This window comes from Anopheles coluzzii, chromosome 3 (genome assembly GCF_943734685.1).
Source record: "Anopheles coluzzii chromosome 3, AcolN3, whole genome shotgun sequence".
Taxonomy (NCBI): Eukaryota; Metazoa; Arthropoda; class Insecta; order Diptera; family Culicidae; genus Anopheles; species Anopheles coluzzii.
Window position 1 is genome coordinate 52,295,636 of NC_064671.1, and position 13,018 is coordinate 52,308,653.

At 50.0% G+C, this 13,018-nt stretch overlaps 2 protein-coding genes across 2 annotated transcripts; one reads left to right on the forward strand and one right to left on the reverse strand.

Moving 5' to 3' along the window:
• Nucleotides 1–2,836: 2,836 nt before the first annotated feature.
• LOC125907313 (uncharacterized) lies at nt 2,837–5,789 on the forward strand. The gene is made up of 2 exons (XM_049608921.1): nt 2,837–5,704; nt 5,775–5,789. The coding sequence occupies exons 1-2, from the start codon at nt 2,837–2,839 to the stop codon at nt 5,787–5,789; spliced, it is 2,883 nt and encodes a 960-aa protein (XP_049464878.1).
• Nucleotides 5,790–7,688: 1,899 nt separating this feature from the next.
• LOC125907314 (uncharacterized) lies at nt 7,689–12,817 on the reverse strand. Its single transcript, XM_049608922.1, has 2 exons — nt 12,407–12,817; nt 7,689–10,519 (listed from the first exon to the last, which is right to left on the reverse strand). Exons 1-2 carry the CDS (start codon nt 12,815–12,817, stop codon nt 9,296–9,298), a joined length of 1,635 nt encoding a protein of 544 aa, XP_049464879.1. The 3' UTR covers nt 7,689–9,295.
• Nucleotides 12,818–13,018: the final 201 nt, after the last annotated feature.

Genomic DNA, 13,018 nt, shown 5'->3' on the forward strand with positions numbered 1-13,018 from the left:
CATTGAGAACTGCAGAGCGCACCGTGCGTTACGCGTGGGGAGGGGGAGGGGTCGCGCGAGGATGTAACTCATTCCTCTAAGAGTAACTGCTAACGGATGGCGGTACTCAAAACACTCAAAAAATACACTCATTTTGCCGGACGGCATGTACTCAGTAAACATTTCTTTAGAAATCAAACAATTAATTTTCCAAAGCGATGTCTGGATACCTTTGGCTAAATTCACAACTTACTGATATGGTCAGAGCAATTTTGATCACATCAGAGTGAGTTTGTGTTTACGTAGAGTTCCAAATCTAAGCTATTGGCATCATCTAACATGCTAGAGGAACAAGAAGACACTGACTCTTCAAGCTTTGGTTTTGTTGTACCCAGAAGAAAACAACGGCGTGTATTGCGTTTTTTTTATCAACTGTGTTGGATTTTGAGATAGGCAGAACACACCCGCAAGTTAGGCAAAGAATTAACAACGCCTGTGCATAGGCAACACGCATCACATGAATTCCCATTTAGATCAGTTGAACCAGAATCCAGTTGGAATATTGCCAACTTAACAGGATTTAAACAGGAAAATGTATGCATCGCTAACGGAGCACGTCGGCTCCTGATAAGAACCCCCCAGAAATCACCAATAAATCGAGTTAGAATTCCAGTGTTATTACTTAGTTCTTTCTCCAGTTTTTTTGTGAGCATTGCTCTTCTAGAGAAATTCGATTTTCTTTAAAAGTGGCAAGACCCCTTTGGCAATATCCGTTGTTGGGCGGAAGTTTGCATCGGGGTGCCAGCCTTTTTCAAGACTTTTGCTCGGGAGTACTGCTCCCCTTTCTAAAAATACAGTCCACGAGACGGAGTAGGCCGTAGTAACCTACATTTTGGTCCTTCGAGCCGAATAACGCAACCAGGTGCGTTCATCACCAGGAGAAAACCAACCAGGGTTGGTCTCATCTTCGGCAATCGGACGGATTGCATCTTCGGCGGACAACCGGACGGGTTGGTCCCATCTTCGGCGGACAACCGGACGGGTTGGTCCCATCTTCGGCGGACAACCGGACGGGTTGGTCCCATCTTCTACGGACAACCGGGCGGGTTGGTCCCATCTTCTACGGACAACCGGGCGGGTTGGTCCCATCCTCGACGGACACCCAGGCGGGTTGGTCCCATCTTCTACGGACAACCGGGCGGGTTGGTCCCATCTTCTACGGACAACCGGGCGGGTTGGTCCCATCTTCTACGGACAACCGGGCGGGTTGGTCCCATCTTCTACGGACAACCGGGCGGGTTGGTCCCATCTTCTACGGACAACCGGGCGGGTTGGTCCCATCCTCGACGGACAACCAGGCGGGTAGGTCCCATCCTCAACGGACACCCAGGCGGGTTGGTCCCATCTTCTACGTACAACCGGGCGGGTTGGTCCCATCCTCGACGGACACCCAGGCGGGTTGGTCCCACTTCAAGTAACAGCGATCATCGTCAGCACACGTGGAGATTAGACTTGCCCAATGTTTATCTCACGTGCACCTCCTGTAGAAGAAGAAGATCATCTTATCATCGAAGAACAGCAAGGCGACGAAATGGCACAAGCCAATCTTCAAGAAGGACGTGAAGCGTCACAGCCAAACTCTTCAAAGTATATCCAAAGTCTACGCGCCAAACACAAAGGCTTATACTGCAAGCTGGCAAACATGAACACCGAACAGCAAGACGAGAGCATATCTCAAGTCCAACGAGGTATGCTGGAAGAACTGAAAGCGGTGCAGAGCAACGTCATGGATTTAATCCTCGAAGAATTGCCAGATGACGTAGACGAAGACTTGGTAAAAGACGAAGCATTCCACTCACTATATGCTTCTAAGGCAGCGAAGCTAGTCGTAATCGACAAAAAGCCATCGTCAGCTACAACACCTCCTAAAGTTGCATCATCATCGGTCTCCATCCAGCATCATCTCAAAATCCCAATGCCGGCTTTTGATGGTCTATACGAACACTGGCCAACGTTCAAGGCCATGTTCTTAGACATCATGAAGCGGACTAATGACTCGGATGCAGTAAAACTTCATCATCTCAACAAAGCGCTGCAAGGGAAAGCAGCTGGCATCCTGAACACGTCCATTCTGAATGGCAACAACTTCCAGGCGGCATGGGACGTCTTGGAGAGGCGTTTTGAGAATCCTCGGCTAATTGTCGACAAGCACATCGCAGGATTGCTTCAGCTGAAGCATGCACCCCGAGAATCTGCAAAGGACCTGCGGAAGCTAGCGGAAACGTGCAAGATTCATGTGGATGGCTTAGTGTTTATGAAGCAGACTATCGACAGTACCAGCAACCTCATCATCACACATCTTCTCAGCTCATGTATGGACGCTGACACAAGGAAGGCATGGGAGAGTTCGTTGGAACATGGAGAGTTTCCGGATCTCTTCAAAACTCTCGACTTCATCAATCGGCAATGTGAGGTGCTCGAAAGCTGCACGCCAGAGACGTCACGGAAATCAACAAGCACCAAAGCCTTCACCTCCACCACAGCTGCCAATCCATCATGTGTACTGTGCCAGCAGCATCATACTCTTCATAACTGTCCAACCTTCATCGCGATGTCTGTAGTGCAGAGGAAGAACAAAGTGCAGTCATTGAAACGTTGTTTCAATTGCCTCAGCGCTGGACACCCGGTTTCGCAGTGCCGATAGAAATGGACGTGCCGTATCTGCAAGAAACGTCATCATCATCTACTTCATGGGGAGCAGCTTCCAGCAGCACCATCTCTTCAGCCTCCAGACGCCGCTGTAACATCTCATCAGCTTCCAGTCGATGCAGCTCAACCAACATTCATCGGGGCATCGATGACTTCATTGACGACAGCAGTGCCATCCACAGTACTACTGTCAACAGTAGTGCTCAACATCACCGATCGTGCCGGAGTTAGCCATCCAGCAAGAGCTCTCTTGGATAGCGGAGCCAACTCCAACTTCATCACTGGCAGGATGGCACAGTTCCTGGAATTGCCGCGGAAGCTGATCAATCTTCCGCTATCAGGCATTGGTGGCAGTACAAGATCGAATGTGCGACATTCCATCGAAACCACCATCCATTCTCGATGCTCGAGCTATGCTGCGTCATTGGAGTTGCTTGTGTTACCAAAGCTGTCAGCAGACATACCAACTCAACGGATCGACATCAGCCACTGGAAGTTACCGGAAACCTGCGTCTTGGCTGATCCATCCTTCAATCGGCCAGGAACCATTGACATCATCTTGGGAGCAACACACTTCTACGAGATCCTGAGGACCGGACGACTCTCCCTGGGTGACAGTATGCCAACTCTTCAGGAAACTGAATTTGGTTGGGTAGTCAGTGGCAGTGCTACCATCACCGAACCCATGTCACCGGTAATGTGTGCGGTGGCAACACACACGAACGAGTTGGACAATCTGATGAAGCAGTTCTTCGCCATCGAAGACCTGAGCAACACACCGAGCTGGAGCATCGAGGAACGAGCCTGTGAGGATCATTACACGGCAACCACCACACGAGAAGAGGATGGCAGGTACATGGTTCAGCTTCCACGCAAGCCAGAGATGATTGGCAAGCTTGGCGATTCAAGGACTATCGCACTTCGACGGTTCCTAGCACTAGAACGTCGACTTCAACGGGAGCCCGACACCCAACGTGCCTATGTGGACTTCATGGATGAGTACCTTCGCTTAGGTCATATGAGCAAGGTGGCAGCTTCTTCAAAGAACGATGAATCGTTTTATCTACCACATCATCCGGTCTTCAAGAACGACAGCACCACGACGAAGTGTCGAGTGGTGTTTGACGCATCGAGTAAATCCTCAACGGGTGTGTCGTTGAACGACACACTAATGGTCGGGCCGACCATTCAACAAGATGCTACTTCTATTTTACTGCGGTTCCGGACTCAACCAATCGCGCTTACCGCTGACGTCACAAAAATGTACCGGCAGGTTTGGATTCATCCAAAGGACCGGTCACTGCAACGCATCATTTGGCGGAATTCACCCAACGATCCCATTCAAGAGTACGAGCTCAACACGGTAACATATGGGACAGCATCCGCTCCATTCCTGGCAGTCCGCTCGTTGCAACAAATCGTAGCGGACCATGGAGGAGAGTTTCCAGCCGCCGCAAAACGTTCCTGTGACTTCTATGTAGATGACTTCGTTTCCGGCGGGCAATCATCTGAAGCGGCGCAGATGCTGCAGCTGCAAACTGAGCAACTTTACGCAAGTGCAGGATTCGAGCTGCGGAAGTGGGCGTCCAGCGACCCATCAGTACTCCAGAACGTGAACCAGGAGAAGTTAGCATCCAGCCCTTATGCTACCAGTGGATCGAAGGGACTTCTCGCCACCCTCGGGTTGATTTGGGACCCAACATCTGACACGTTGCAGTTCAAAATCAACACCCCATACGTGATTGGGGCAATCACCAAAAGAAAGGTGCTATCGTGCATCGCTAGGATCTATGATCCTTTGGGCATCGTCGATCCCGTAAAAGCCATGGCCAAGCAGTTCCTCCAACGCATCTGGACCCTGCAAACGGAACAGCAACAGCCCTGGGGATGGGATGACGAGTTGCCACATCATCTACAAGGAGAATGGATCAACTTCCACAACCAGTTGATACATTTACAAAATCTACACATTCCTCGTGTAGCCATCAGGCCAGATTCGACATCAAGCCAGTTCCATTTTTTCTGCGATGCATCGGAAAAGGGATATGGCGCATGCTGCTACATCAGAAGCCGAGATGACAACGGAAACATCACGATGCAACTGTACGCGTCGAAAACTAAGGTGACACCGATAAATAGCAAACACTCCATTGCTCGACTAGAATTGTGCGCTGCACAATTGGCCAGCTTGCTATATGATCGGGTCAGATTAGCGGTCAAGCTCTCGTCTCCTGCAACTTTCTGGACGGATTCCATGACCGTAGTTCATTGGTTACGAGCATCGCCAAATTGCTGGAAACCATTCGTCGCCAATCGTGTCTCCCAAGTGCAACACTTGACCCAAGGAAGTGTTTGGCGGCACATCCCCGGAGTCGACAATCCAGCGGACTTAGCATCGCGTGGTTGCTTGAGTAAGGACCTTCTCAACAACCCGCTATGGTGGCAGGGTCCTTCCTGGATTCATCTACCCGAGGACCAGTGGCCTGAATCACCAGTATCATCATCATGTGAAGCAGCAGTAGCAGAGCAGCGAGTCACCATAGTAGCTTGTCCAGCTACAGAAAAACCACCACATCGCATCTTTACGCTATACTCGTCATTCTCCAAGCTTCGAAGGATTGTGGCATATTGGGTGCAATACTTCAACAGGCGCTTCAAGCGTCGACAGTACGCGGGTATTGGACTTACAACCCAAGATCTACGGGAGGCTGAGGAAGTATTGTGTCGGCTGGCACAACAGGACCAATTTGAGCAAGAAATAAAGGCTCTTCAACATAACAAGCCGATACCTTCATCATCGAAGCTGAAATGGCTGCATCCGCAGCTAGGAGCAAACGGCATCATTCGCGTTGGAGGACGTCTGTCCAATGCACCTCTACTAGAAGACATCAAGCATCCAATCTTGGTTCCCAACAACCATCCATTGGCTGAGTTACTAATGGACCACTTTCATAAAACTCGACTCCATGCGGGGCCACAACTGATGCTGAGCAACAGTCGCCAACGATACTGGATCGTAGGTGGCAGGAACATAGCCCGACGTGTGTATCATCACTGCATCACCTGTTTCCGAGCGAAACCTACAGCTTCAGAGACGCTAATGGCAGATCTACCATCCAGCAGAGTGACACCTGGCCGACCCTTTTCAATCACTGGGATTGATTATTGTGGTCCAGTATTCATCAAGGGACCACATCGAAGAGCCGTTGCTACAAAGGCTTATGTAGCAATATTCGTTTGCTTCACAACACGAGCTATTCATATCGAGCTCGTGTCCGATCTCACCACGGAGGCGTTTTTATCAGCATTACGCCGCTTCGTCGCTCGTCGCGGACTGCCCGAGGAGTTGCATTCCGACAATGCAACGAACTTCAAAGGAGCCAACAATCAGCTAAATGAGCTGTATAGACTGCTGCGAACACCTGAACACCAACAAGGCATGCAGAGTTGGACATTGGAAAGGCAGATCAACTGGAAATTCATCCCACCACGCACGCCTCATTTTGGTGGGATTTGTTATTTGTTATTTGTTATTTATTTATTAAAATTCAACGGACCGCAAGTGGCCCACTTGAAGCGAATTCATTTACATTAATTCATTATAACATAGTCACATTACGGTCATTCATTTGTCACGCTTAGTCTTAAGTATCATAATTAACATGTAAAAGGTCGCACGACACGAATACTATTCAACAATGCGGTGCGCGACATGTCAGGTTGATGACGATCACAAATGACATTAAACTCACGGCACATACGAATAAACGGATCAGAGGAGCCAAAGCGAGTGCGGCGTTCCTCCACGTCAAGTAGCGATCTAGCTCGGAGCGATCTCGGCGGGACATACATGTTGAGCCTCGAAAGAAGCGCGGGCGAGTCGATCCGATTGTCAAGAAGTCCCGCGACAAACAGCCTCTGAGCGTTGCAGTTCCGCTGCTTCAGCGTCTCGATGCCAAGCAACGCACAGCGTCCCTCATAGTCAAGTTGGACACTCCAGGAGCGCAAAGCGAACCGCGTGAATTTGCGCTGGATCGACTCTAAACGAGCTAGGGGACGAGCAGCTGTAGGCCACCATACTACAGAAGCGTATTCTAACACTGGTCGCACCAAAGCACAGTATAGCGTCTTGATGCAAATCGGGTCAGTGATGTCTCGTGCTATTTGTTTTAGTAAGCCGATCAATTGGTTACCCTTAGTGACAACGTGCTCTAGCTGGTCGTGGAAGCTCAACTTTTCGTCAAGGAGCACTCCTAGATCCGTGACACAGCTTTTGCGACCAATGGTAGATCCATTTAACGCATAGTCATACACTAAGGGGCACCGCTTTCTCGCAAACGTAACGACAACACACTTCTCGACGCACAATTCAAGACCATTCAAAGAGCACCATGACTGGAAGGCACTTAGAGTGGCTTGAAGGCGGAGTTGGTCTGACCGGTCGCGGATAGGCAGGAACAGCTTCGCGTCGTCTGCATACAGTAGGTGGCCGTCAGGAGGGAGCAACCGTGTTACGTCATTCAGGAAAATGACAAACAGCAGCGGTCCAAGATTACTCCCCTGCGGCACCCCAGAAGAAGCATCGATACGGCGCGACGTATGGGGTCCCATCTTCACGCAGTATGTGCGACCAGTAAGATAGGAGCGCATCCAGGCCAGCAGCTGCACAGGCAGACCAAGCGTTTCGAGCTTTGCGAGCAGCAAGGCGTGCGGAACGCTATCGAAGGCAGCCTTGATGTCCGTGTAGACTGCGTCGATCTGCGAGCCGGCATCGATGGTCCTGTGGCAGAGGCTAACGAACTCAACCAGGTTGGTGGTGGTTGAACGCTGAGGGACAAATCCATGTTGAGCTGTGCTAATGTAGTTCGAGGCAGCTGCGAGGAGAGGTTCGTACACCAGGAGCTCGAAGACCTTAGCGCAGGCACAAAGCGATGTAATGCCACGGTAATTACATGCATTTGATTTGTCCCCCTTTTTGTGCACTGGAACAAGCCACGAAGTTTTCCAGCAGGCAGGATAGATGCCCGAACGCAGCGAGTCGCGAAAAATCGAGGCCAGGATAGGCGCGATGGTGGTGCCACAACGCTTAAGCGTGGAAGCCGGGATCCCGTCAGGCCCTGGAGCAAACGAAGATTTCAGCCTGTCAATCGCTTTCGAGACTGAATACTCATCGATGATCGGCAAGTTTGGGGCCATAGCATCCACCGGTACGTTTGATAATGCGTCGGCTATCTGCCTCTCATCAGTTACAGCTGGAAGGAAGGTGGCGGCAAAGCGCGAGGCAAAAATATCACATACAGCAGACGGATTGTTGCCGTTGCGCCCGTTGTAACTGACGGAGCTAGGAAAACCAGAGGATTTCCGACGATTGTTTGCGAAGTTCCACAGTACACGTGAATTGCCGCGGCAGCGCAAAACCGTACGCCGTACGTGCCCCAGGTAGCGGAACCTGTTATAGCGCCGATAGAGAGAGTGCGCAGTGTTATAGTTGCGCAATGCAGCGGGACACCTACGCAACAAATAATCGCGATACGCGGCAGCTTTAGCCGTTTTGAGCCTGCGCAGCGTTCTGTCACCCCAAGGGGGGCCTCGTTTAGGTCGTTTCACCGGCGTGCATTCATTCAGGGCTTGCAACATGAACCGCTCAAAATCTTTCACAGCGAGGTCAAGAGTGGCGTAATGGGAACAATCGAAGACATTCGCGAACGAGGCGATCATCGGCAGGAGCCTGTTAAAGTCCGTCCGCGCGTAGTCAAGGCGTGATGTTAGCGCAGGAACGGCTGATTCCTCTCGTGGTAGCGGGATGGCCAACTCAAGCGCCGGGTGATAGGTGTCAATTGCTAACAGCGGGGTGAGGCAAAGTTCAAGCGGAAGGCAAACAGAAGCAACAGCATTATTTGCAAACACCAGGTCTAAGACGCGTCCGCTGGTGTTAAGATGACCATTGATCTGGAAGAGTCCGCTATGATGCATCTCGTCCATAAACAGAGCGGAGAGAGCCGATCGCGTACGTGGCTCATAATGCAGAAATGGCAAATCCGGATCATGCTGAGCGGCTGACCAGGAGACGAGAGGTTGGTTGAAGTCTCCTAACAGGAGTAAACCGTCTCCGGGATGCATAGTTGAGCATAATGAGCGAATGCAATTTTCGATTTCACGGAGCGTGGCAGCATTTGCGGCAAGTCTAGGCGGGAGGTATGCAGCAATGATGAATAGTCGGGAATTGCCTAGTTGTATTATAACGCACACTAGCTCAAGCGATGGATGCACCGTTGTGTGCTCCCGTGACGTCAGAGACTGAGAGCACGCAATCAACACACCACCACCGCGGGAACATGTACTGTTGTCAACACTACGATCGCATCGGTAGACTCGGAAGCTATCGTCAAACAGCAAAGCCGAAGGTAGACTAGGATCGAGCCAGGTTTCCGTAAGCACTATTACATCGAAATTGGATTCCAACACCGACAGGCGAAACTCATCGACCTTCGTGCGCAGTCCCCGCACGTTTTGATAGTAAACAGAGGCAGTGGAACGGGCAGTGCGAAGCGCATTAGCAGCAGGAACATAACAGGTAGGTGTTTGTGCAGACTTAACAGAGGTTCGTCTATTCGTGAAAGAAACGGTCAAGTGTGGTCTGTTGTAAGTTGGTGTTGGAAGTGCGGCGAATTAAAAGCGGGCCGTCAATGAGTGTTGAATTAGGACCATGAGTAGTGTCGTTCAGCGTGTGTTCTCCCAATTGTGGTGATGTTAGTGTTTGAGCCTGTGAAGTTGATGCGTGTGCGGGTGCGTGATAGACAGTGGATGTTGGTGTGCGAGGCATCGATCGGCGATCGATGACAACAGGTGTGCGTGTGAGAGAACGGTGTTTGATGGTGATTGGTGACGATGAGTGTCCATGCTCTCGTTGACGGGATTGTACAAATTCACGTACACCAATACCGACAGGCCAGGACGATGGGGCGAGTGCTGCGTCACGAAGGGCGGCCGGTACTCTCACTTTGAAAGAAAGCCAGTTTACGCTGTCAACACTGACTCCCTTCCTCAGCAAGCAGTATGCTAGGACGTCATCGGTGGCTAAACGGCGTTTCACAGAAGCGACCACTTGCTCCACGGTGACGGCAGTGGACAAGCGAGATAGTCGGATCCATATTCTGTCTGTGGCCGGCTGGGGAAATGCTGCTCGAAGCGGTGACGATAGCGAATCGGTTCCCATGAGTTCTTCCGGTAGCGTAGACGAGGGTGGGATGCCGACTGTAGTGTTAGTGTACGCGCTTGGCGATGACGCTGCAAACATGTTATTTTGACGAATGTTTACGTTTTTGTTGACATCAGGGGACATAGAATCCTCGATGATACGCCGCCGCTTTCTACCCGCAACGGGCCGAGGATCGGTATTGCAAAGCTGAGGTATGGGTGCATTTTGCAGTAGAGTAAATCCACTGCGCACCTCGGCGATAATCGGTTCAATAAGCTTCCCCACAGCCGCAACAGTTGAGGTGAGAGCAGCTTGAAAACCGACCTGAGCCCCGATCTCTTTGACTGATCGGCAGCGCGGATTTTTCAGGATATTGGTGCACCCAGTGCAGCTCCAGTGCAGATCGATGTGAGTCAGGACCGCATCAATCAGCTCGGAAGGCAGCCTGCAACAACCGCGGTGAAAAGTAGCCTCACAGTACGCACAGCCGACGATACAGTCGGCAGCATCCAGTGACACAGCACACGCGAAACAGATAGCCGCCATCGCGAAATTATGTGCGGTTTTGATCACACCACCGTTAACCCGGATTAAAAACGTTAATACACAGTCGTGGGTCAATGAAATAACACACTAACGCGCAACAGTAACAGGAAGCAGTTTGGTAGTCAGTTGAACGAGTATTAACTGGGTACGTTAGAAAATACACTTAAATATTTTTGGAAAAACGCGGAGCACAGCGATAAGCGACCGAGCAGTTAGACGTCAGACGTCAAAACTCGGGACGACGGGAGGCTGCTGTGCGCTCAATGAAGCACCACTTGGTTCGAGTCCTGGGAAACACCACTCTATCTTTTGAAGATATGACAACGCTATTGGCTGAGATCGAATGTTGCCTGAATTCCCGTCCTCTCACCTCAATGACGGAGGACCCATCAGACGCAACAGCCCTTACCCCAGGCCATTTTTTGGTTGGGTCACATCTGCAGCAGGTTCCAGACGCCGAGACGACGATCATTCCTGAAAACAGACTCACTCACTGGCGCCTAATACAACAGCTAAAACGCCACTTTTGGAGAAGATGGCACCAGGAATATCTTCAACAGCTTCAGCCGCGTTCGAAATGGGTAAGCGAAGGACAAGTGATTGAACCAGGTACGTTAGTACTAATCAAAGAGGACAATGTGCCACCAACGACATGGCCATTGGCACGCGTTACGGAAGTTCATCCGGGAAAAGATGGAAAGATTAGGGTAGCAACGTTGCGCACAAGTACAAAAATGAACATCACTAGGCCACTAGTTAGGTTGTGTGTTTTGCCTATCAAGTAGAGATTATTAAAATTGTTCAATTTTAAGGTGGCAGAATGTTGGATTTTGAGATAGGCAGAACACACCCCCAAGTTAGGCAATGAATTAACAACGCCTATGCATAGGCAACACGCATCACATGAATTCCCATTTAGATCAGTTGAACCAGAATCCAGTTGGAATATTGCCAACTTAAAGGCCGGGCTACATTGATCGTACTCGCAAGCGTAATTTTGATTTTCACTAACGCATCTGGCGGCGGCTGGTGGAAGCTTTTTTTGGTCATCGAGGGAATGGACCTGCCGGATCTCAAAATTAAGTAGTTTTTCCATCGTTTTCCATTGCAAAAATGGATGCAATGCGTGCAAGACATATGTATCTACGTTTTACAAAACTTTTCTCCTCCGATTTAAGTAAAAAAAATGGAAAATTAACGTATTTTCTGGAGCGGCTCCAAATTGTTTGGCAAAATGCTTCCACCAGCCGCCGCCAGATGCGCTAGTGAAAATCAAAATTACGCTTGCGAGTACGATCAATGTAGCCCGGCCTTAACAGGATTTAAACAGGAAAATGTATGCATCGCTAACAGAGTGATCGCGCAAATCCCTACGTTGTGTTATATTTTTAAGAAAACCAGAACACGCTTTCACAATTTTACATACTTTATTTAACGCGCGCTGTCGAGAGCCGTTTCTCCTTCGTGGTCGGTTACAAGAACGAATATCATTATGGCAGCTTATTCCCGCGATCTAATTCCCTACCAATACACACAAAAACAGCACCTGTCAATCGTTTCGTTTATCGGTGAAACGCATATGCAAATAACGCAATTGAAATATTTCACTCGGAACTATGGGCATTTAAAAACATGAAACGTAAACATACTCCCCGCCTTGATGGGACATCAACAGCAAAACAATAACAAACTTTCACCTGTCAAGGCGGCTCCGCTGCTAATAAACATGTGCTCTCCGCTAAACGTTCTCTAAACTGTGTGATTACTAGTTGGTAAAACGCAAATTTTTGTAATCGGACGCTTAATCGTTCCCTTGGCGGTACGCAACGTTACAACTCGTACAAGTCCGTCCAGTCCGGGGTGAGTATCAGTTATACGCGCTAACGGCCAACGTGTGGTAGGGAGTAGCTCGTCGACCACAATCACCATCCTTCCAGGCTGGATGTCATCAGCTCGTGCGTTCGATCGCGGGACCTTCTGCATTTCCTGGAGATACTCCTTCTGCCAGTGCTTCCAAAACTTCTGCACTAGTAGTTGAAGCTTCTGCAGGTGCTCGTAAGTGTTCATAGGTACGTGTTGGAAATCGGGATCTGGCAAGGCAACCATGGACGTGCCTATTAAAAAATGAGACGGGGTTAGTGCAGCTAAATCATTAGGATCATCAGATACCGGCAATAGAGGACGAGAATTCATGGCAGCCTCGATCTGATGCAGCACCGTATAGTAGCCCTCGAAGGAAAGGCGTGTGCTCCCAAGGTGACGAAACAGATGACGTTTTGCAGTCTTCACGGCAGCCTCCCAGAGACCGCCAAAGTGTGGTGCTCGCGGTGGTATCATGTGCCATCGGATACCTTGCTCAGCACATGATTTTGCGATGGCGCCCATCTCGGCCTCATTGGACAGCCGCTCGAATAACTCCTTCAATTCGTTCCTAGCTCCTTCAAAGTTCTTCCCGTTGTCTGAGTGCAAATGCTCTGGTAAGCCTCTCCTTGCACAGAATCTTCTTAGGGCAGCTAAAAACCCTTGCGTGGATAAATCACCAACAAGTTCCAAATGGACTGCCTTTGTAGCAAAGCAGACAAACAC

What these genes read in the sequence shown, in the direction of transcription:
- LOC125907313 (XM_049608921.1), top strand. Translation starts at nt 2,837, where the DNA reads ATGACTTCATTGACGACAGCAGTGCCATCCACAGTACTACTGTCAACA.
- LOC125907314 (XM_049608922.1), bottom strand. Translation starts at nt 12,817, where the DNA reads ATGGGCGCCATCGCAAAATCATGTGCTGAGCAAGGTATCCGATGGCAC. An exon ending in ATCTCCAGGAAATGCAGAAG is followed by an intron (nt 10,520 to 12,406) that starts GTCCCGCGATCG and finishes GTTGCGCGTTAG; the next exon opens with TGTGTTATTTCATTGACCCA.